Source organism: Mustela lutreola, chromosome 4, assembly GCF_030435805.1.
Source record: "Mustela lutreola isolate mMusLut2 chromosome 4, mMusLut2.pri, whole genome shotgun sequence".
NCBI classification, from domain to species: Eukaryota; Metazoa; Chordata; class Mammalia; order Carnivora; family Mustelidae; genus Mustela; species Mustela lutreola.
In genome coordinates, this window is record NC_081293.1 from 15,748,924 (window position 1) to 15,772,073 (window position 23,150).

Below are 23,150 nucleotides of genomic sequence, written 5' to 3' on the forward strand. Positions count from 1 at the left end.
AGCTGCGTTGATTTTAACTGTCCGTGGATGTTTATGTTGCTTTCCAAAAAGGTTGCATCAATTTACATTCTTCTGGGTTCTTTTAAGTACTCAACTTCCTAACAACAAGGTATTTAATCATGAGAATAACGGCGATTATAATAATAGGAAATGTTTATAGGGCCACTTCCCATGTGCCAGCCTCACTGCTAACCATTACTTCATTGAATCCTCATTGGAGGTTTGAGACAGGCACTCATAAGGCCCCAGCTTTCATAAGAGGAAACCAAGGCTTAGAAGGGGGGAGAACTGGCCTGGGTCACGTGGCGGGCCAACAAGTTGTTGAGCTGGGCTGGGACCCAGGAACCAGGCCAGCTCCTTCCAGAGCCCACACCCTTTACCGCAAAGAAACACTTTCTCCTTCATCTGCCTCATAGGAGCCTGCCACGGAGAATTTAAAGCTAAGGAATTAAGAGCTATTCAATTGGTGGTCATGCATCTTCAAAAGTCCGGTTTAGGATGATAAGGCAGGAAGGTCCCATGAACAAAAATGAGATTCACGGGCGGCTTCCCAGGTGTCCCATATATATCGTTGGGTGTGGCATTTAGCACGCCATGCTCAACTACTCGCATGTGCCCTCAATTCATAGAAGCCTCGGAGAGCTTCCCAAAGATCACAGCCAGGACAGCATAATGAAATGTTCTGTGGGCCAGCTGGAGCTCGGGGGGGTATGTCAGTCACCACCAAGGTGATGAACGGAGGAAGGCCATCCATCCCCTGGATCCACTGGGGTCCCTGAAGCTCCCAAGCTGTGTGAAACTAAGAAAGACAGGATGCAGGGAAAGGAGTGGAAAGACATGGTGCCTAAGTAACTATTTGTTGGGTGCAGGCGGGCGCACACCGGGGTTCAGAGCCGGGCTTCGTGCTTGGATTTTGCAGAACAAACGGGGAGTAACGGCGAGTGGCTGCTCTTTTCCAGACTGTGCCGGCTGCGGGAGAGACATCAAGAACGGGCAGGCGCTGCTGGCCCTGGACAAGCAGTGGCACCTGGGGTGCTTCAAGTGCAAGTCCTGCGGGAAAGTTCTCACCGGGGAGTACATCAGCAAGTAAGGCTGGGCCCCCCCCCCCCCACGGGACAGAATGACAGACAGACGCATCCCACCCTCAGTGCGAACTTCTGCTGTACAACTTCTTTAGTTTTCTTAAAAGGAATTTTCTTCTGAGGCTGTCGCCATAGTCTGCCTACAATACCTTTGATGAAGTGGGAATCCTTGCCTCATTCAGCAATTAGCAAAGCTGACATAATGTTGCACTAGCTGTTGTCATCCATTAAGCATTTAGTCATTTTACTTTCCCTAATTTTTTTTTTTTCCTACTTGGAACTAGGAAACCTTTGACCACTTTCTAGGTATTGAATGTATTTGTAGACACCCCCCCCACACACACACACCCTAAAGGAAACCACACAGGGTCTAAGCACGGAACCCATTAGAACCAACGCACCAAACAACCTGCCAGGAATGGGTTCCTGTTAGAGTCGATGCGGGCACAGATAACAGCTGGAAGAGGGAAGTGGTGGTGGTGGTGCTTTAATGCGGCTTGGAGAAGCCAGTTGCAGTGCTTACTTACCTTTTGAGTTAAGGAAATGAGTAGGGGGGTCCAGTGGCAGTGAGGGACAATTTTCCCCCCTAAACCTTACTATGATTCAAAAAATGTTCTCCAGGGCGCCTGGGTGGCTCAGTGGTTAAGCTGCTGCCTTCGGCTCAGGTCATGATCTCAGGGTCCTGGGATCGAGTCCCGCATCGGGCTCTCTGCTCAGCGGGGAGCCTGCTTCCTCCTCTCTCTCTCTCTGCCTGCCTCTCTGCCTACTTGTGATTTCTTTCTGTCAAATAAATAAATAAAAATCTTTAAAAAAAAATGTTCTCCAACCAGGTAAATTATCTCAGCTATTAAAAAAAATTAAGGGAATTTAATTTAAAAATAGAGTGAAAAAACAACCGCAAAAGTAGCACGGACCCCACCCCCTGGAAATCCAATTCCATACGTCGGGGAGAAGCCAAAACACCTGAAGGAAGAAACTTCACAGGTGATTTCTGACACGCAGCCAAGGAAAGAAGAGACAGGAAAGTGCCCGGATGTTAAACTAGCCCAGTAGGCTGTGTGGGAGTAGGTAACTGGGCTTTCTGCAGTGCTGCTTTTTGGGTTTTCCCCTCAATGGCACACCTAGAAGACTACATGTTTACTGTCCTTTGAGGTAAAAGAAGGAGGTTTTGAGAGGCTGGATGAGAAGGCCCTGTGCCCCTCGGGCTTCCTGAGGGCGGAGGACACAGCGTCTCAGCGCTGCCGGGAGGGCCTTACATGTGAGCTCAAGGAAGCTGTGAGGGGAAGGTGACCTTGGGGCCTCCTCAGAGGAGGGTGAACACCGCCACCACATCTGAAGCCCATCTGGCTTGGGGGGAAGAGGGAATGGTGCCCATGTTTTGCTGTTTGAGACAACAGGGAAGCAGCAGTGGTAATCATGTGGTGATTTGGCTGTAATTTCTGTGTAGCCCAGAGAACCACAGCCCTCTGTCCACATCGTTTGGGTCCCTGCGTTGTGATCATGTCTGACCAGGTCCCCAGGCATGCGAATGCTGGGCGGGGGAGAAGCCCGGCCTGCTTCCATTCTGTGAAGAAGGGCTTCGAGAAATAGGGTCCTGGTGTCTTCCCTGCTCCTCAGCCCCCTCTCAGGAGCTGAACAGCCTTCTGTGTTGCAGGGATGGCGCTCCGTACTGTGAAAAGGACTACCAGGGGCTCTTCGGGGTGAAATGCGAGGCCTGTCACCAGTTTATCACAGGGAAAGTCCTGGAGGTAAGTGGCTGCGGTCAAAGCTACTGTCATTTTCCTCAGAAGTCGTCAGAAACACAAAAGAGGCTCTTATTCCATTTTTTTTTTTTTTTTCATCTTCACCTCTGTAGGAAGGAGAGTAGTTGTCAGTGACGGCTTTCTCAGGGATTTAACCTGCGGGGCCGTCTCCAGAGGCAGTTTTTACTCAATGTTCACGTGCAACTGGAATGATGGAGAATTTACCAAAAGTGATAAGGGGACGATGAGTTATTATGGAGAAGGAAAGGTTACATGAGACTATTTTTAGATGTCAGAGATAGGAAGTGAAGAGTGTGTTAGAGCCACGTGTGTGCCTGCGTGTGAGAACTGTGCACACGTGTGTGTGTCTCTGTGGGAGTGTGCACGTATGTGCGTGTGCACGTACGTGTGAGAGCGTACAGACTCGCGGGGCAGGGGCTCAGCAGTGAAGCAAAGGAGGGGAGGGTGAAAGGTGAAGGCAGACACTTCCCACCCTTAAAAAAAAACCACATCCTGTGTGACCCAGAACACCCGGTGGGCCGGGCTGAGCCACCACCGGGTGCAGGTGTGACTCTCATGCCACCGAGCCCGGTTCCTGCTTTCTCAGCAGCGGCCCCGCCAGCGGCTGCCTCCTGTGGAATGAGGGGCCAGAGTTCAGAGGGAGTCACTGCTTCACCTTACCCCGGCCTGAGGGGCGTTAACCAGATCTGATTTAAAAAAAAAAAAAGAAAGAAAGAAAAGGAAAGGAAAAAAAACACGATTACCTCATATCCGTCCCACATTTCAGGGTGGAGAATGTGTCATGGGCAGAGGTAAGTCAGGACGCCCAGCAGCTGGGAGGGCGACCAACAGGTCCTACAGCTTCCACAGACACCAGGGCACCGACGCCACATCAGCCATTCAAACCTCCCAGCAGGGCGTGTTTCAGAGACAGCGGGCATAGATCTGACGGGCCCCCACGTGTCTGTGGGCAGCTTCTGTGGGCTTCACAGCAAGGTCTAGCACAGCTTTCCTAACCCCATGGCAAGCTCGGGGCTGCCTTTCTTTCCAGGAGATGTAGAAGGGCCAGTGTCGGCTCTGTGCTAGGACCTGGTATAGCTACCTGGATTTGGGAGTGACTGCTACAGGCAGTTGTCTTTGACCCAGGGGTAGGGGCCTCCAGGAAGCAGGAGTGACCTCCAGAGAGGCCCAAGGGTGAGGACAAGCAAAGCAGAAACAAGTCATTTGGGCAGGAGTGCAGGTATGAGAGGTGATGCTGGGGCCCGCGACCGGACGGAGCACAAGGACTTTGAGAGTCACACTTAGGACTTGGGCCTTTATCCTAAGAATGGCGGGAAGCCGTTGAAGTGACTAGTTAGAGTCAAGCGTGGCAGGATCACATCGCTGTGTGAAGAATGCACGGGGCGGCGCCTGAGTGGCTCAGCCTGTTAGGCATCCAGCTCCTGGTTTTGGCTCAGGTCATGATCTCAGGGTGGTGTTGAGCTCTGCGCTCAGCTCAGAGTCTGCTTGACATTCTCTCTCCCTGTCTCTCTGCCCCTCCTGCTCGTGCTTTCTCATTCTCTCTCTGATATAAATAAATAAATAAATCTTTTTTAAAAAAACAACACACGGGAGTCCTCAGATACACGCAGACCTACATCCACGGCTGCTCTGTTCCCAACAGCCAGAGACAGAAACAACCCAGTGTCCACGTGTGGACGAATGGACGAAAAAATGTGGATATAAAGACAAGGAATAACCCTCAGTCTTAAAAAGGATGGAATTCTGACACCTGTTACCACAGGGGTGAACCTCGAGAAATTATGCTAAGGGGAAGGGGCCAGGCACAAAGAAAGGGCTGTGTGCGGTTTGCTTCCATTTAGAAGAAACATCCAGAAGAGGTAAACCCGCAGAGACAGAAAGCAGACTGATGATTGTGTGGAGTTGGGGCCAAGGGGTCAGGAAACAGGGTTAAGTGCTCATCAGTCCCCAATGGGAGCGAGCGGCGGCGTGTTTTGGAACAAGATAGAGGCAGTAAATGCACGACATTGTGACTGTCCTCAGTGCTGCAGAATGATTCATGTTTAAAGGGTTAATTTTATGGGATGTGAATTTTACTTCAAATTTCTTTAAAAATGGTTGGAAAGGGGGTGAGGGTAGAGACAGGAGACTCTTGCGGAGCTCAGGGCACAGAACAGTAGGAGCTTTGGGGGAGGGGTATGGTGACCAGAGAGGTGGACGCACCCTCTTCACACAGTTGGCTAGAAGGAGTTTTCATGGCCTTTTCAGTGGTTTTAAGAGTTGGCCCAGGGGTGCCTGGATGACTCAAATGGTTAAGCGTCTGCCTTCGGCTCAGGTCATGATATCAGGGTCCTGGGATTGAACCCTGCATCTGGCTCCCTGCTCAGCAGAGAGCCTACCTCTCCCTCTCCCTCTGCTGCTTCCCCTGCCTGTGCACTTGCTCTCTCTCTGTCAAATAAATCTTAAAAAAAAAAAAAAAAAAAAAAAAAAAAAGTTGGCCCAAATGTGGTCAGTGCTGGGTTTTTGGCCCTTGGTGAAGCACCCCAGAGGGCATCATGAAGTCCAGGTGGTCAGACCACAAGACTCCACAACATTCAGTGCGGTGGTCGGTGCTCCCCACCTATCCTCTGAATGTCTCTCTCCCGCCCCAGAGCTCAGGAGGGGCTGGGGCACAGCATTTCCTTTGGGGTTCCCCAGTTTGATCTGTTTAAGACTGAAATAAGCCCGCTGAATTGGGAGCAAGGAGGAAATTGCATTTTAAAACAATAATAATAAACTATCAGAACCATCTCCCAGATGTCTGGCTGGAGGAAAAGTGGTGGGAAGGCACCCACCCTAGCCCCCAGATTTGAGCCAGCCACATTTACAGAAGGCGCGGATCGAAACAGCTGATTCAGTCCACGGGTGGAACTATGTTCTTCAAAAAGACTTGGGGAGGCAGCAGGCAGAGGGGTGCTGTTGGTGACCTAGGATTTTGTTTAACTGCTCTGAGCAGGAATGCATAAAATATACCAGATCCAAGAACATGACATTTTTTAAAAGATCTTATTTGACAGATTTAGATAGAGAGCACAAGTAGGGGGAGCAGCAGGCTCCCCAAGGAGCAGGGAGCCCAATGCAGGGCTTGATCCCAGGACCGTGGGATCACGACCCAAGCCGAAGGCAGTCACTTAACCAACTGAGCCCCAGGTGCTCTAGGAACATGCCATTTTGCAGAAACATCCACTTCCTCCAGCTCCCACCGGAGGTGGGGTTTGAGGTGGCTGCTGGAACTCCTCCCCATATTGGCGTCAGGTTGCAGTGAGGTCCATCTGTCCCCTGGACGTGGTGGAGGCTTTACACACAGTGCCTGCAGAGCTGGGACTTTCGGGAGTCATTCGTACAAACTTCATGGTGGAGTTAAGACCCACCCAGCGGGTGTGCCCACCTCTTCAGAAGGGTGTGATCTAGAAAAATGTCCCGCCTATGTAGCAAGCACACTGACAAGTGACCAGCTTCTGAGTCAGCTTGGCTTGGTGACCCCTATAAACCAGGACAGTCTCTACACTCCACCCTCCTCCTGTGCCTTCACTCTCCGACCCCATCACTGAAATGTTATGATTGTGAATCGGTAAAACTTTGATCCCCGCCTTTTGTTTTGCCCCCTTCCATTTTAAAAATGCAGTAAAATCCACCTGACCTAAAATTTACCATCGTCCTCACTTTAAGGTGCACAGTTCAGTGGGATTGAATATATCATCAGGTGCTACCCCCATCACCACCATCTCTCTCCAGGACCCTTTACCGCTTGTGGAGTGGAGACACTAAACTGTAAATCCTCATTCCCTTTCCCCCCTTCAGCCCTGATGACAACCATCCTGCTCTCTGTCTCTGTGAAGCTGACTACTCTAGGCACCTCATACAGGTGAAATCAGAGAGTATCCAGGGCTGTGTGTGTGTGTGTGGCTTATTTTACTTTGCACAATGTTCTCAAGGTTCATTCATGTTGTAGCATGTATCAGAATTTCCTTCCTTAAAGACCGATTGATATTGCATTATATAGATATACCTTGTTATGCTTATCTGTTCTGGGATCCTTATCTTTTTTGTTACTGTTGGTTTTTTTTCTGATTGATTGTTTCCATAGAGATTGTAAATGTATCCGTTTCCTGAATCGGCTCTAACAGTGGGGCCTTAAAACCGCAGAAACTTACTCTCTCACCGTTCCAAAAGCCAGAAGTCCAAACCCAAGGTGTCAGCAGGGCCACACTCCGTCCAGAGACTCTCCAGGGGAACTCTCCCTTGCCCCTTCCAGTTCGTGATGACCTCTGGCTGCGTGACCCTGATCTCTGCCTTCCTCTACACAGGGCCTCCCCTCTGTGTCTTCTCTCTGTGTCACCCCTCCCTTTGCTTTGCTCTTAGAAGGACACTTGTCATTGGATTTAAGGCTGACCCAGATAATCCAGGATGATCTCATCTCAAGATCCTTAGTTTAACGGTTACACCTGCAAAGGCCCTTTTTCCAAACATTCACAGGTTCCAGAGATTTTATGTGGACATATCTTTTGGGCCACCCTTTAGATGCACTCCAGTAAAGCTGGGAACTTAGACAAGGGTCATCCAGTGACCCTCACTAAGCATCAGAGGTGCCCTGTAGCCTCCTCTCTGGGTGCTTTCAACCGAGATGCCTCCAGACACCTGGGGAAGCTTTGGCTTCACGGACTGGGGAAGAGGGTATTCATGTATTTTAATAAAAAGGGCTCCATGTGATAGGGAATCCGAAATCTACTCTTGGCTCTGGAACTCCCAACTATGGGATCTCAGGCAAGTCTCTCAACTTCTTTGAGCCTCGGTTTTTCAGTACAGGCATTAAAAATATATCCAAGCCTTGGACTCCGAGTTTCTTTGGCTCTTAGGACCTGAGTTCCGTAATGCTCGTGTCTTGGGTCTAACGGATCCGAGTCAGCAGTTCTTTCTCCTGGAGAGATTTTCCTGAAAACTGGCATGGAGCATATGCTCAAATTGTAGCTTTATTTGTCATTAGCTGGCTTTCAATTTTGTTTTCAGCAAGAGTCTTTTTTGGAGAGGTCTTGCTATAAACGGCTTTAAAAGCTTATGCTAATTAACCTATAAATTCAGGAGCGTTCTGAAGATGTTTACAACCTGCCTCCTAATTAAGTCCAGAATCAAATTAATGTGAAATACTCGAGTTGCTAATAGCCTTCTATCTCCATCTGTATCTTGAAACTCTCCTCTGAAGCAACCTTCCTCCCCCTTTTTCTTCCCACCCTTGACTGCTCCTCTCCTCGTGCTTTAGCAGAGTCAGGGTACAGGAAGTGAAAGGAGACTTTAGATCTTAGACTTAGATCACAGATGTCAGCAGACATCGGGCATCCCTTTGGTATGAATTTCCTTCCATCTTTGGTTAATGGCCCTTGGAGATCTCTTACTCCAGCAAAATTTCTTTCCTGGGCACAGGAATGTTGTTACCTGCCAACTTATTAAAAAAAAAAAAAAAAGGTTGGGGGGAGCACCTGGGTGGCTCAGTGGGTTAAGCCTCTGCTTTCGGCTCAGGTCATGATCCCAGGGTCCTGGGATCGAGCCCCACATCGGGCTCTCTGCTCAGCAGGGAGCCAGCTTCCTCCTCTCTCTCTCTTTCTCTCTCTCTCTCTCTCTGACTACTTGTGATCTCTGTCAAATAAATAAATAGAATCTTAAAAGAAAAAAAAAAAGGCAAATGTCAGACTGGAACTGGAATTGTTGAGGGTAAAGAAAAAAGGGTTTGTCCCTTGACCCCTACCCCTGGCCTTGGACTGTCCCATCGACAAAGCAACTCTTGAGCTCTTCCGTCAGCAGCCTCCCAGCACTCTTGCACAATTGCCTTCTGCCGGGGGCTCTGTGTTTACCCAGAACTCCACGGATTCCTTCAAGACAGATGCTTTCATCCTCAGAGAGCTTGGCTCCCTCCGCAGATGGGGCCTCCCCACTGCCTCCTAGCAGGTCTTCTCTCAGGGACAAAGCGAAGCGGCGTGGTCAGCACGCTTACTAACCACAGAGGAGGAAGGCGGCTCTGCCTTTCTTGCTGGGGTCTCCTCCTCTTCCCCTCCCCCTTCTTTCCCACATCCCCACACCAGGGAATCAGCCCTCCAGTCCTCGCACCTTTCTCTCCAGGAAGGCTGGTGACACGTGTCTTGACGTGGCGTGGTGTTTACGGCCCCACTCGTGCCCTCTGGGGACACCGTGTGATGCTTCGGCGTGTCTGCTGCACGGCGTAAGAGTGAGACCCTCCCACGCAGCCGAGGCAGCGCCTTTGCCTCTTCAGGGGCTTCCCGTTCACACCTCCTGGGTGATGCTGTCCTGTCTTAACTGGGAACTGGGAAATTATGGACGGACAAAAGGACAGAGTTTATACCGACTTTAGACCCCTTCCTGCTGAACTCCTGCAGTGGAGGAAATGGAATCACAACATAATTCAGCCAAAGCCTTGTCCTTGATGCTTCCAGGAATTAACAACAAGTGGCTCTGTTTCGTTTCACTTTTGGACTTTTTCTTAAAGCCCAGGGCAAAGGTTTAGGATGTTCCTGTGAAATTAATTCACGTTATAAAGTGGAGGCCCTTGGCCCCTTCTTTCCTTTTGGAGCAGGGATTCCAAGCATGTTATGCTCTAAGAACCGTAAGCAACGGGCCGGTCCTGTTCTGGGCTCATCTGCTATGTAGTGAGAGGAAATGCGGTTATCTCGGGGCACCTGCACGTTATATGGTCTGTTTGCAACCATCAAAGATGTCATTTGCGAAAGATGGGCTGAAATGCCACCTGCCCCTTCCTTCCTTGGTTTTTGTCTTACATACGCGATGCAAGCATGGCACCCCATGTTCTCACTGAAAACTGATTGCAGTCTCCCCATTCCCACTGTGCTCAAAGGAATTCACGCTTCCACTGATCTCTGACCATAGATGCATTTGAGGATTAGGGAGAGGAATCCTGGAAGAAGAATCAAGGAATCCTGGTGGTGTTGGTTGAGATGGTCTTTGTCTCAGGGGATGGTGAAACACCACAATATCCTACTCTCGGATAATATATTTAATGCTTGCTAATGACCTCATAAATATTTAATTCACACAACAGGCCTGTAAAGTGGTCAAGGCAGTTACCATTGACCTCCATCGACAGAGGTCAGCAACTCGGGGGCTAATTGGTAACAGACCGCGATTAGAAGCCAGGTTTCCCAGATCTCCAAAGAGAGGAGCGCATGCTGCTTCCTGAGCCACCTGGCAGTCACCACTGCAGAACGCGGGGGATTAATTTGCTTCCCAGAATAACTTGTTGAAGGACCAAAATTTGTCATTCCCGGTGAAAGAGAGAAAGTCTATCTCACTAGTGGCCCTGTTATACCTATTTTCAGGATGATAAACATTTGATGCTTGTTTGGTTTCCTTTTTACCCATGTAAAATGTGACTGGAAGTCAGTGACCCCCTCTCATAGAGTCTCTTGTACTTCTGTGCAATCATAGGTCACGGTGCCTGGTCTGTGTAGTCATAGCTCTTAGCGTCTCATCTATGCAGTCATAGCTCACAGCATCCAGTCTGTGCAATTAGAGCCCTCAGTGTTTGGTCTATGCAGTCATAGCTCACAGTGCCTCATCTCCTTTAGTTAGGTGTGGGCTCCACGAGGGCACCTGGCAGGCCTAGGGGAACATCGTGGATGGAGGAAGCTGTCTCAGGTTAGATAACAGGCGTTCTTCACGGAGCTCCACTAGATGGACAAGAAGGTCCTGTGGAGCAGGGCCCATCTAGAGTATAGTGATTCCAGTCGTGTTTCCTAATTTAAAACTAGAGCTTAACAATAAACGGTAGAAAGGGGCTCTTCTTTAAATACAAGTTTAAAATGTGGTATATCCACACAATAGAATATTATTCAGCAGCAAAATGGACAAAGTACTGGTAACACATTACCCTATGGAGGGACCTTGGTAACCTGACGCCCAGTGAAAGAAGCCCGGCCGCAGAGACCTCCTGTCATGTGATTCCATGTGTGTGACATGTCAATGTCTAGAATAGGCAACCCCCAGAGACAAAGTAGATTAGTATTGCCAGGGGCTATGGGAAATGAAGAATATGATTGCTAATGGGTACCGGGTCTTGGGGGTTAAGGAAAACATTCTTTTTTTTTTTTTTTTAAGATTTTTATTTACTTATTTGACAGACAGAGATCACAAGTAGGCAGAGAGGCAAGCAGAGGGAGAGAGGAGGAAGCAGGCTCCCTGCTGAGCAGAGAGCCCAATGCAGGGCTCAGTCCCAGGACCTTGGGATCATGACCTGAGCTGAAGGCAGAGGCTTTAACCCACTGAGCCACCCAGGTGCCCCAGGAAAACATTCTTGAATCAGCTAGTGGTGATGGGCACACAACTCTGAATACATGAAATCCACTGAATTATATATTTTAGAAGGATGAGTTTTATGGTATGTGGATCATGTCCCAATTTAAATATATACGTATAACACACACACACACACACACACACACAACACTCTCACACACACACTATCTGTTGTCTGCTATGCAGAGACCTACAGGAAACATGGAGCTGGAGTCCTGTTACTCTCAGTCTCCTTACCTGTGAATGAGAATAGTAATCACCACGTCCTAGGGCTGCGGGATTTGAAAACAACAGAAGGCAGGCAAAGCTGCTGGCATAGTTAGGGGTAAGGATAATCCCTTCCTTCCCTGATTCTCCTTCTCTCTTCCAGTCTTGGGTCTTGGGCGGTTGAACTTATTGGGTAGAAGAACAGAGAGTAAAGGGTGAGAATCGGGAATTCAGTTCAGTCACTGTCTTCCTGCCACATTGTGTGCCAGGTTTTCCCCCTTCCTGAGCATTCCAACTTTTGGTTGCCTGTGTGGCCGCGGGTTGCCCTTGCATAGAACTGTGCCCTTGATCACGAACTATGACTTGATTAATACCAGATCTTTCCAGCACAGGAAAGTGAGCTTGGGTTTATATTCAGCGTATGGTTTATGACGTGTTGGTTGCAATAGCTTATTTGCAAAGAACAACTTGGTGCTCATATTTTGTCCCCTCCGTCGTGAACAGATTTGGAATTGGCCCAGCAGGGCATAAGCACGTTGGCAGGATAAATGATTTGAGGAAAATGTATCTGATTCACCTGAAGTTCTCTATTTTCTCCTCCATTAATGACAAGAGGAAATGTGTCATCAGGGTAACAGAGAACTATGTTCACAAGCATAAAGTTTCGATATTTATGAAAAAAATCACCCCATTTCCTGTCAGCACAGATGGAAGGTCTTCCTTATCCAGAAATGATGTTTTGAAAAGAATTTGTATTTGGAGTTAAAACTATGTTTTGTACTTCAGTGTTAACTTCAGAGAGTTTAGCTTAATGCTGGTGAAATTGTGGGGGGGGAGGTGTGGGGGTGACAGTTGAACCAAGGGGTGGGATATAACTCTTCCAGAGAACTGAACAAGCAGTGTTGAAGTTATGCTGGGCCCAGCACTGGGGGCCACAGAAGAAAATGTAAGATTTAGGACTTCTTCTCAGGTAGATGAAGCATGCATTTCTAAAAGTAATAGGGTGTCCAAGTCTACAACTATACTCCCTGTAGGGTCCAAGCGGCCACCCAGCCCTCAAATACCCAAAGCTTTTATAGCATCTTCAGAGTCTAAGAGTGATTCAGTGGTGGTATTGAACTTAAGAAATGATCAGGATCCGAAAGCAGAGAGACTGCCCACCTACACGGCATAGTGATGGGATGGGTTTCCCCGTCTGGCCAGTGTTCTAGGCACAAAAGTGATGACCCATTGGAGTTGTCCTTTCTACTCTCCAGGGCACTTCCTGGGCCTCAGAAGGGCTCACGTGTCTGCTGTCTCGTGCATCCAGAGCAGCCAACCTTTCCCTTCCTGACCTTGCGCACCTGCTCCCATTTCTGGCCCTGTTCATGTCCTTTTTTTTTTTTTAACCCCTGTTCTACTAAAGGATGATCACACTCCTTCTTCTAAGTGATTGATTTCAAGATGCCTCAGCAGCCCCGCACAGGTGGTGGTCAATGAATTCCAGGATAATTCCCGTGACCTTCTCTTGGTGGAGCAGAAAAAGAGTTTAATCTTTGGCAATGTGTATCAGTACAGAGAAGCTAAGTGGGGACCCACAGTGGTGCGAAGGCTGAGTAGGAGGCGCACACAGTGAATAACCTGGGTTTAAAAGAGTTGCTTGTCAACGATTAGGAAAGCAGTCAGCTTTGGATTTGGAGGCATGGGTCATCGCTGGCAGGTGCAAGTGGGAAATTATCTCCATTTGTTGCTGTTTATTGAAGTCTTAGGTCCTTTTTTTCCAGCCTTGTTTGTTTCTTTGATTTAAATGTGTGATTTGATTTTTACTAAGTGGCTTAATTGCATGCTTATAATGTGCTCTTTTCCGCTTCAAATCATTTTTGTAAGTAGTCAGGTTATACATTTTAAAGACTAAATTTTTTTTTGGTTTTTCCATTAAAGACTGGCATTATTTTAGTTTAATTATGAGGTACACTGGCTTTTGTGGGCTCACCTGGACCCACTCTCCATCTGAAAGGTTAACCGTGTTAGAAAATGCTTGCCATCCTCTTGAATCTGCCTACCTGCCAGTCAGTGGTGGTTGTACAAGAGAGCCCAGTGGCGTTCCACACGCTTTCTCCTGCAATCCGGGTTGTACCTCGGGCGGCCATTACAGCGGCCCTTTGAGTCTCAAACCATCTTCTCGAGCTTCTGGATTCATGACAACACAGACCAAAGGTGGCATCTCAAGCTACCTCTGCTCTGTTTTGTCCTTGTGCTTTTGTCCACAAAGCCTCTCTTGGTTGAGCATTGAACTGGGGGGCACAGAGGTCACCAGGACTTCTATACTGGGCATAGCTTTCTCTAGGAAAGGATGTGAAATTTGCCCTGAAGCCCAGGAGATGGATGCTCCAGGGGACGCGGGAGCATTTGCTCTCCTTGGCCCCCACCGGTCCTCTTGGGAGCAGGCCTCCTTCTCTTTTGTTTTCCACCTGAACGTGCTTGCTTCCTGGACGTCATGGCTTCCCACCTTGCGAGAGATGTTATGCCAGTTCCAGCAGATGGACCTGCTTCGAGCTTGCCAGTTAGTCAGGAAGAGTGACGGTTTGGGCCGGGGCCCATACAGCCCAGCGGAAATGAACTGGTGCAGCAATTCCTCCCCCAAAAAGACACCTTGGAGTGTCCTTACAAACGAAAACGATTCATAAAATACTTGTTTTCACGGCCCTGCCGCAAAATCCAGAGCTGTAGGCGTCTTGGAAACATGGATAGAAACTGGAATCACCTCAGACAGATCCCTGTGCCCTCGCTTTGATTCTTTACTCTTTATTTTCTTTCCCCAAATCACATCCATATGCACAGACAAGAGACAGGTGGAGAGGAAAGGCCTCTCGTTTCTTGCTCGATAAGGACTGTCCAACCAGGCAGATTTTTCAAACCTCTTGACTCTACATGGTGATTATTTCTTGGCCCCTTTTACTTGGAAATCCACAAATTTGGCAGTTTGCTGGGTAAATGTGAAGATGAACCATTTTCTTTCTCCCCATCCTGGAAGACAGAGGGTATTTAAATAAAATCTGAAAGAGGAGCCAATCCTCCAAATACAGGAGAGTAGACCGATGAAGTCTGGGGATCAAGGATCCCAATTCTGATGTCCCGGTGCTTCCCTCCGTGACTGACAGCCCAAGTGATTTTCCCCTTTTCCTTTGTGAAGAGGCTCTCCTTCGTTCCTCTGACAGTTGACTGCCTGCTAATTTCCCAGATGTAGCACAAAGTTCTGGGATCACAGAAATAAATGGTATAGTTCCTGACTGCTAGTGTTTTAAGGCTGGGATCCTATAGTCCCAAAGGCTGTGCATGAGAATCACGTGGTTACCTGGTTGAAAGCGTGGGTTCCCAGACCTCACCCAGAGATTCTGATTCGGGGTGAGGCTGAGGGTCCAGGCCTGGGCCCAGGAATCTGCATGTTAACATGCCACCCTGCTCTGGGTAATTCTAGTGGGGGCGGGGGTTTGGGGGCAACAGCTCACACTGGGAGAAACTGCAAGAAACTTGCCCTGCAAGGGTGTGGTGAAGGCACATTCCTGGAGGCTTCCAACTCCTTGAAAGAAAAGCTTAAAAAATGCCCTCTAGTTATTATAACGTGTAATCCAATAGCTTCCTCTTCATTTTAGAAAGCACAGCTTTGTTGCTAAAAACCTTGCATTTCTTCACCAGTGCTGGAAATTGCTTCCATCCATACATAAGGGGTCTTTCTACTAGCTCGTTTCATGGGCAAATAATCTTCATGAAAAATTTCCCTAGATCGCTTCAGTGGTATTAAAGATGACAAAAGCAGGAACAGGATGGGGCCCTCGTCCTAAGAAAGGGGACCGTCCAAAGTGCGGCGCCATCAGAGTGGAAGGTCCTTGGCTCCTCTCTGTTCACATGTATGAACAGCCTGTGGCTTCACCTTCTGTCCCTGGCTCATCTGGGATTTCTGCAGCATGGTTTCGTTGGCAAGGCAGTTAGGTGTGTAAAGTACTTGCAATATAGAAGGTCTCTACTGAATTTTTTGGGCTACAATAAAAAAGCACAGTATGGACTGCACCAAAAATATGACTCAAGGAAGCTTGATAAGCAAAGTCGTTTTGGGGTCACATTTCTCTCAAAAACAAACAAAATATGACCATGAAGATCAGAAAATTCTGAATACTCAGTGGGAATCAAAATCAAGTTGCTCTCCGTTTTACTCCATGAAGAATTTCATAATACGTGCTTCAATAGCAGCGACTTGGAGGAGAAGGCTGCTGGCTGTTCCATAGCTGTGTTTGCTTGCAACACCTTTCCATTCATCTCAAACCCAAGAAAGGAACTTTTAAAAAGCCAGAAGAATCTGGTTTCGGTGCAAGCCTCTGCCTCGGGGACAATAGCAGTGATGCAGACAAGTGTTGAGTGACCCTGAAGAAATGGTACTTTCCCCAACCTGCGGGTTTTTTTTAAAAAAAAAAGGAAAAGCCAGCTTACCCCCCTCCTTTCTGTGAGAACTTGGACTGGCCCGTAGTGGTTTGCTGGTGTGTTGAACTAGTGAGTACAGCGAGCAGAGGGAGGCGTGGGAACGCCTGCCCCGATCTGTTTTCCGGTGTGTGAGTCTCTCCGTAGGGGCACAGCGCGCTTGCCTGTCTTCGGAGAGAAGCCCGCGCCGGTGACCCGGGAGGGCACGGGCCCCCGCATCCGTGGGGCGGGGGTCGGGTGGACAGCAGCCCCTCTGCAGCGCTCCGAGTTGGAAGCTCAGAGGCGTTCCCAGCTCAGCGCCGCCAGGGAAGGAGCAGCAGGAGGAGAGGTGCCCTGGCGGAAGGTAAAGCAGGCGGCGCGCGAGGCATCTGTCCGTCCTTGGCTTTGCAGGGCGGACGTGGGATTCCTGGCTTCCTTGGTGACTCGGGAGCACCCCCCGCCCCCCTCCCCGGGGTCCTCCAGATGTGCTCTGCGGGGTGCTGGCCCCAGAACCCGCTTGCCACCGGCCTGAAAGACATTTTAACTTAAACTCGTGGGTGTTTTTTTAATGATAGGAAATGAACTGTGCAGCTTTTTCTCCTTGACACAGTACTAAAGAGCAGGAAAGGCAGGTTGTTTGAGAGTTTGGGCTTATGGACCTTTTAACAGGGTTTGTGTTTTTTCAGGCCACTACCTTCAAGATTGAAAGGAGAATGTGGTTCGCAGATTTGTCGGGGTTTTTTGTTTGTTTGTTTGTTTTTTAATTTTTATTTATTTATTTTTTTATTTTTTGGTCTGTGGTTTGTGGCGCTCTGTGGAATTTATATTTGGGATGAAAGGGTTTGGGAGGCCTGTTTGGGGGGGTTTGTAGTGCAGGGACTCGGGTGGATTTATCTGTCACTATAAATGTGTGGGGTTTTTTTTAAAGAAGTTCCCCATGAATGAAAATGAGGAAGCAAAAACATTTGGGTATTATTCATATTTTGTTACAGCTACAGATTGAAAAGGCTTGTTTGTTACCTGTCCCACCATCTTCGAACGTCAAGGGAAAGCCGCCTAGAGACTTTTGCCTTTAGGGTGAAAATAGTTTTCTGGAAAATCTTCTTCTTAAACTGTGCTCTCTCGTTCATTTTTTAGGGGAAGAAAAAAAGTTTTAAAATAGGCCATGCTGGCTCTAAAGAAGGAATGAGAAGAAGGAAATCTCAACTGTGAAAGAAAGAGATTTCTGACTTTGGAAAGGTGGGGGTGGTGGAAAGAAGGATCTAGCCAAAACCCAGCAGGAGAATGGTCACTACAGCTTCAGCTGTCACTTAACTGGGATTGGGGATTTAAAAGAAAGTTGCGCCTGTTTTCTCTGAGACGGTCTCATGAGGAATGTTAAGAGGATGTGAAGTTATTTAGATTATCCAAACAGGTTCTGACAAGTAAGTGAAAATAACTCATTAAACTATAATTGTTGCCGTTCTGTAATGGATCAAAAGGCTTGTTGAGTCACGATGTACTTACAGAATAGGTGAATTTGCCACGGCTCATTGGCATAAATTACTTTTGAGGAGGCTTTTTAAGACTAAGTATGCGCCCTTGCCAAGCGTTTCGTTGTGGTGCTATGAATGCATGTTTTGACCAAATGTTTTCAAGTGGCTGCTTAGCCATTTTTATGTGTCAATGAGTCTAACCCTTGCATTGGGGCCTATCCAGCTGATCCAGAGAATATCAAATCAGGACAACAGATCTGCGGGGTTTTTCCCTCCAACTAAATAGTAGCTCATTTAAAAGGATGGGAGAGTTCAAAATACTCGGTCTCTGAATCCCAGCTCTAGAGGGATGATCATAATTTTGCCTCCTGTAGACCAGAGTTTCTCAACCTCCATACTATTAACATTTTGGATGGGTCAGTTCTTGGTTGCGGAGGGCGGGCCTGTTCGGATGTTCAACAGTATCCTTGGCCTCTGCTCATTACTGACCATAGCCTGCCTTCCCCAGTTGTGACAACCCAGAATGTCTCCAGATGTTGCCAGCGGTTCCCTGCAGGGCAGAGTCACCTGCCAGTTGAACCGTTGCTGTAAGGAAGCCGCTTTTGAGACCAGCTGCCATGAAGGAAGAGCGGGCAATGGAGAGAGAGGCCAGACCCCAAGGGACAGTGTCTGAGCCAAAGGAACCTGGACAGGACAATACTTTGCCCTGCCTGTGTTGGTTTTTATTGTGTTCTGCTTTTGTTTGAAGTCAGGTCCTGGTGTGAGCCAGAGAGCAGGGGTTAAACTCTATTCTTGGTGTACATTCTTCTGTTCTGGCCACTCCGGTCACAGTCCCTTGGGGCCTTGTTTGATACAGTGCCTTGGTTGTATAGTAGTCTGACTTCTCCAACCTGAATCTCCTGTTCAGTGCTTCCCAGGAATGTGGGGGTTTTTTGTTGTTGGTGGTTTTTTTTTAAAGATTTTATTTATTTATTTGACAGAGATCACAAGTAGACAGAGAGGCAGGCAGAGAGAGAGAGGGAAGCAGGCTCCCTGCTGAGCAGAGAGCCCGATGCAGGGCTCAGTCCCAGGACCTTGGGATCATGACCTGAGCTGAAGGCAGCGGCTTAACCCACTGAGCCACCCAGGCGCCCTGTTGTTGTTTTTTTAAAGGGATCTCGTGTAATAGCCCACTTTATAAAGCAAATAATTATCCATTATTTATCAAGTCTGCAAACAGAGGTTTTTTGATATGTGGGCTTTGAGTAAATCTGGGCATGCATATTTGGGTTTTTCTTTTGGAACCTGCAGCTGAGCGCTTTAATTTCTCTTTTCCTTTCCCCTTCTATACCAGTAGGTCTCAAACTTAGATTTTCTAGGAATTGGGTTTCTTTTGTCAATGAAATAGAATACTCACAGCCTTTCCTCCAGCTCGCAGATAACCATAAAGACCATGGCGGGGTTCCCCCCCCCCCCCCCCCCGTTTACAATTTTTCCTATACCTTTTGCTTGTGCTGCTGCTTGTTGGCTCTCAAAAGTTAACAGATTGTGAGTAAAGTTGTAGCAAACAAACACTGATACAAAACATCTGACTGGGCTAACTTTTCGTAGTCCCACTTCTTTGGGTGGACCCAGTGTTCCAATTATAACTTTAAATTTTATAAGTATACATTCATAACCTCATAAAATAGTTGTTACAATCCAGTTATATGTTACATTTTCTTGGCATTTCTCCAAGAATGTGGTAGGTTGCACTGAGCACCATGACTTCTGGGAGCTACCACCAAACAGGAGGGGACACGCCACTCTGGGGAAGACTCCCGGTCAAGCCCAGTTGGGGTGGGAGGGGTGGCCCTTGCCATTGGCTGAACATATCAGGAAATGCCTCTACTTGTTTGAGTCCATTCTTGGTGATAGGATTGGACGGGCCCACAGTGTTATCAACAATTTATGGTTTTTGTTACTGTTCCCAACAAATTATGTTTTCTGCTTTTTTTCTTCTTTTTTTATTGCAAAGCAAACCTTCCTTTTACCTCAAAAACCTTCCTTTTTTACCTCTACCTAGAGGTACCAGTTTGGGATACTGATACCACATGGTATCATACACCGTGTGCTCTTTTAGAAACATTTGGTCATTATTAGAATTTGCTCCCTCCCTTGCTATACCGGAGGCCCATGAGCACAGAGAATGTTAGGGTTATAGGTCCATTTGATCCCCAAGATGGGCCCAGTGTCTGGCCATTTTGGTTGCTTAGTAGTTGATGAATGAGTGAGTAAATGTCGGTGATTCCCATAGAAAGACCATCTAGGAGGTTGGTCTGTGAGAGGCTCACATGCCAGGTTCACATTGTCAGTCCATAGTTTTTCCAAAAGGACAAATCCAACCCCGGCAAAGCAGCTTTTAATGTTCGAGGGACTACCAGAAGAATCTTTTAAGAATGCAGAAAAAGCAGATCTATGGATTGTAGAATATGGAATGGGGAGCTTTGTGAATTTTTCTTTCATGAGGCCCGGAAATTAAACTTCTGCTCTTATTTAAAATCCCACATGCTAAAGATGCCACACAGATTTAATAACCTAAAAAGCAGACCAGCTCCAGGATGTGACCCAAAGGCGTTGTACTCTCAACTTGTTTGTTGAAAATTATCTGGTCAAAAGAAAAAAACTTGTAGATCACAAATGAAAAAATATGCCTCCTTAACTCTAGGTCTCCTAACATTTCATCCTGGAGTATTGGGGGGGTCTCCTGGGAGATTGGACTGACCCCCCCATTTCCTGAATCAGGATGTGGAGGCCAACGGCTTGAGATGGGAGAGAAGCAGAAGATAGTCTTCATGCCGTCCTGTATACACAGACCGCAGCTCCATTTCCCTTAGCAGAGCTGCTGCTAGGAGTCTGGATGAGCAAGAATGAACCTCCCCAGCACCAAGGTGTGGCCTCGGGGAGCCGGGGGCCCCTAGCCAAAAAGGAAACACACCCTGCTACTCTTCTGTTCACCAAGCCCAAAATGGTTTTGGCAAATACGCATCTGTGTCCTCCTCTGCATTGCTTCACGTTAAGGTCGTGTTTTGCTCATAAACTAATTCGATGAAGCAGAAACATTTGCTTATACTTAAGACGGCTTTTATCTTTCCCTCTCGCTAAATAACCATTTTGCTGGTCGGTCTTGGTTCTCAGCAGCTGGCCCCTTGCGTCCGTTCATATATCCGTATACCTTGTCCAAATAAACATACTTGAAAGATACAGAAATGTGTTTTTGTAAAGTTTAGAACATCCTCTCACAGAGTTGGAGCCCGGCTTTTTCTGCTTTGTTTTGGCAGCTTGTTTGGGATGCAAAGTGTATCTAGTTCTGGCAACAGATTAAAGAAGGGTGTTGGTTCTTACATAACAAAGCGGAGGGCCAGAGACTCAAGCGGCCAGGGGAGATTTCCAGCCTTCCCTTTGTGTTTTCTAAAGAGTTTGAAAGCTTGAGAGGGGGGAGAAAATGTTGTTGACTGGGTTTTTTGTTTCGACTCTAACCTTCAGAATTATTTAAAAAATCTATTGAAAAATCTTATCTCGGCTTACCCAGCCCTCTGTGATTAAGCACCCCATTCTGTCTCTTGGTCACCTACATCTGTCCCCCCTCATTCTTACCAGCCCCCTGGCCTGCTTTCTGTCCCTCAAGACCTGTTTTTTCCATCTTGTGGGGTCTTTGCACACTCCCTTGTTCTCCGCTTGGAACATCTTTGCCCCGAGTCTCGGTGCACTCAGTATTCGCCTTGCCTGCCATTCTGTAGAGAAGCCTCCCCTGATCTCGGTAGCTGAGGCTGCCTCCATCTACCCAACCCCAGGTCATCTTCTGTCCCCTGGACCGGTTTCCTTTTCTTTATGGTACTCCCCCCACCCGACCACCCTGCCCCAGGATCTAAAGTTCTTCGATGCTCATCTACTTGTCTGCTCTGCCATCAGCTGCTCAAATGCAGACTTCGCGACAGGTGCAGCCAGATCCCCAGCACCTAAGACTTTATCTGACGGGAGGTAATGCTCAGTAAACAGGCGGGTGAATGGACCAATGGGAAGGGATGGTGGGGGGAAGGACTATGCGCTTCGTAAAGGTCGCCCCCCCTTTAAATCTCCCTAAGTGCCCCTCTTCTGGGATGTCTCCATGACTCCCCTGCACAGCAGTCTTGGACGGTTTTCTCCCTGATACCCGCCTGGCTCGGTGTTACACAGCAGTCTTACTCTCCTGCACCCACTTGTTTCCGGGTCAGCCGCCGTTCTTCGGGGTAAGCTCCGTGAGGGCAGGAGTAGCTAATAGAGGGCAGTTACGGTTGTAGTTACTACCTGTTCTTACTGCCTTTGTACTTTGTACTTCCAAGTCCCTTTGTTTTTTTTTTCTCAAATTCTAGTTAGTGAACTTTAAATTCTAGTTAAATTTTCTTTAAAGTCTTTAATTTAAAGAAGTGCTTTATTTATTTATTTATTTATTTTTAAAGATTTTATTTATTTGACAGAGATCACAACTAGGCAGAGAGAGAGAGAGGAGGAGGAAGCAAGCTCCCCGCCTATCTGAGAGCCCGATGCGGGACTCAATCCCAGGACCCTGAGATGGTGACCTGAGCCAAAGGCAGAGGTTTAACCCACTGAGCCACCCAGGCGCCCCTAAAGAAGTGCTTTAAATTAAAGAATTTAAGGGGCGCCTGGGTGGCTCAGTGGGTTAAAGCCTCGCCTTCGGCTCAGGTCACAATCTCAGGGTCCTAGGATTGAGCCCTGCATCGAGCCCCGCATCGAGCTCTCTGCTCGGCGGGGAGCCTGCTTCCTCCTCTCTCTCTGCCTGCCTCTCTGCCTACTTGTGATCTCTGTGTGTCAAATGAATAAATAAAAATCTTTAAAAAATAAAATAATTAATTAATTAAAGAATTTAAATTCTAGTTAGTGAACACACCGTACAGTATTGGTTATGGGAGTAGAATTTAGTGATTCCTCATTTGCATACAACACCCAGTGCCCATCTCCGCAACTGCCCTCCCTATAGCCCATCACCCATCTAGCCCTCCCCCACCCCCTCCATCAACCCTCAGTTTATTCTAAGAGTCTCTTATGGTTTGTTTCCCTCCCTCTTTTTTCTTTTTCCTTTCACACCCTTCCATAAGTTCATCTGTTTGCTTTCTTAAATTCCACATATGAGTGAAATCATACGGTAATTGTCTTTCTCTGACTGACTCATTTCGCTGAGCAGTGTACTCTGTAGCTCGTTAAAGTCCTTCTACCGACTGTATGCACAGTACTCACTATGCCTCTCATCTTTGTTTTGCAAGTGACAAAACTGAGGCTCAGAGCAGCTGCCCCAAGGCATACAGATGATTACGAGCAGGGTCAGAATTTGGATCCTAGATGTCTGTCTTCAGAGGCCACCTTCTCCAGCCTTCTCCTCCTCCCCAGCAGGTGTCTGACTCACAGGTCCGCCATCTTTGCCAAATGAATGAAACCTAAGGCTTCCCCTCCGCCCTCTCTTCCTTAACTATTTGAACTTACAAATACTATTTATACAACTGCAATACTTATATAAATACTCTAAATACAAACGTACTTGTTCATCTCTAAGGACAGCTAGCTTGTCTATCATGTCCCATTCTTTAACTGACAGCTCAATTGATTGATTAAACTCTTGTTTTTCTTACGTAAACACATCTGTTAGTAAAAATTTCAGCTGCTGTTGTCACACATATGTACTTAAACCAAGGGGGGTTTCCAGTGGGCAGTTGTGGGTAGGAATTTCTGTGAAAAGGCCTAAAAATTTTAAAAGTGTCAGCATTTCTTCAGTGTTTTTAACATTATCGAGTGCTTCCAGTCGCCTGGCTTGCCTTCACACCGGTCTTTATGAGATTGGTTGG

General features: G+C 47.6%; 1 protein-coding gene across 10 annotated transcripts in view; it reads left to right on the plus strand.

The window, feature by feature from the left end:
- ABLIM1 (actin binding LIM protein 1) overlaps window positions 1-23,150 on the plus strand; it is a 299,492-nt gene that overhangs the window by 189,135 nt on the left and 87,207 nt on the right. For all 10 annotated transcript variants that reach the window (XM_059173096.1, XM_059173099.1, XM_059173093.1 and 7 more), the window contains exons 5-6: window positions 960-1,086; window positions 2,737-2,830. In XM_059173096.1, the coding sequence (XP_059029079.1) occupies window positions 960-1,086; window positions 2,737-2,830 (221 nt within the window). The remainder of the gene's footprint in view (window positions 1-959; window positions 1,087-2,736; window positions 2,831-23,150) is intronic.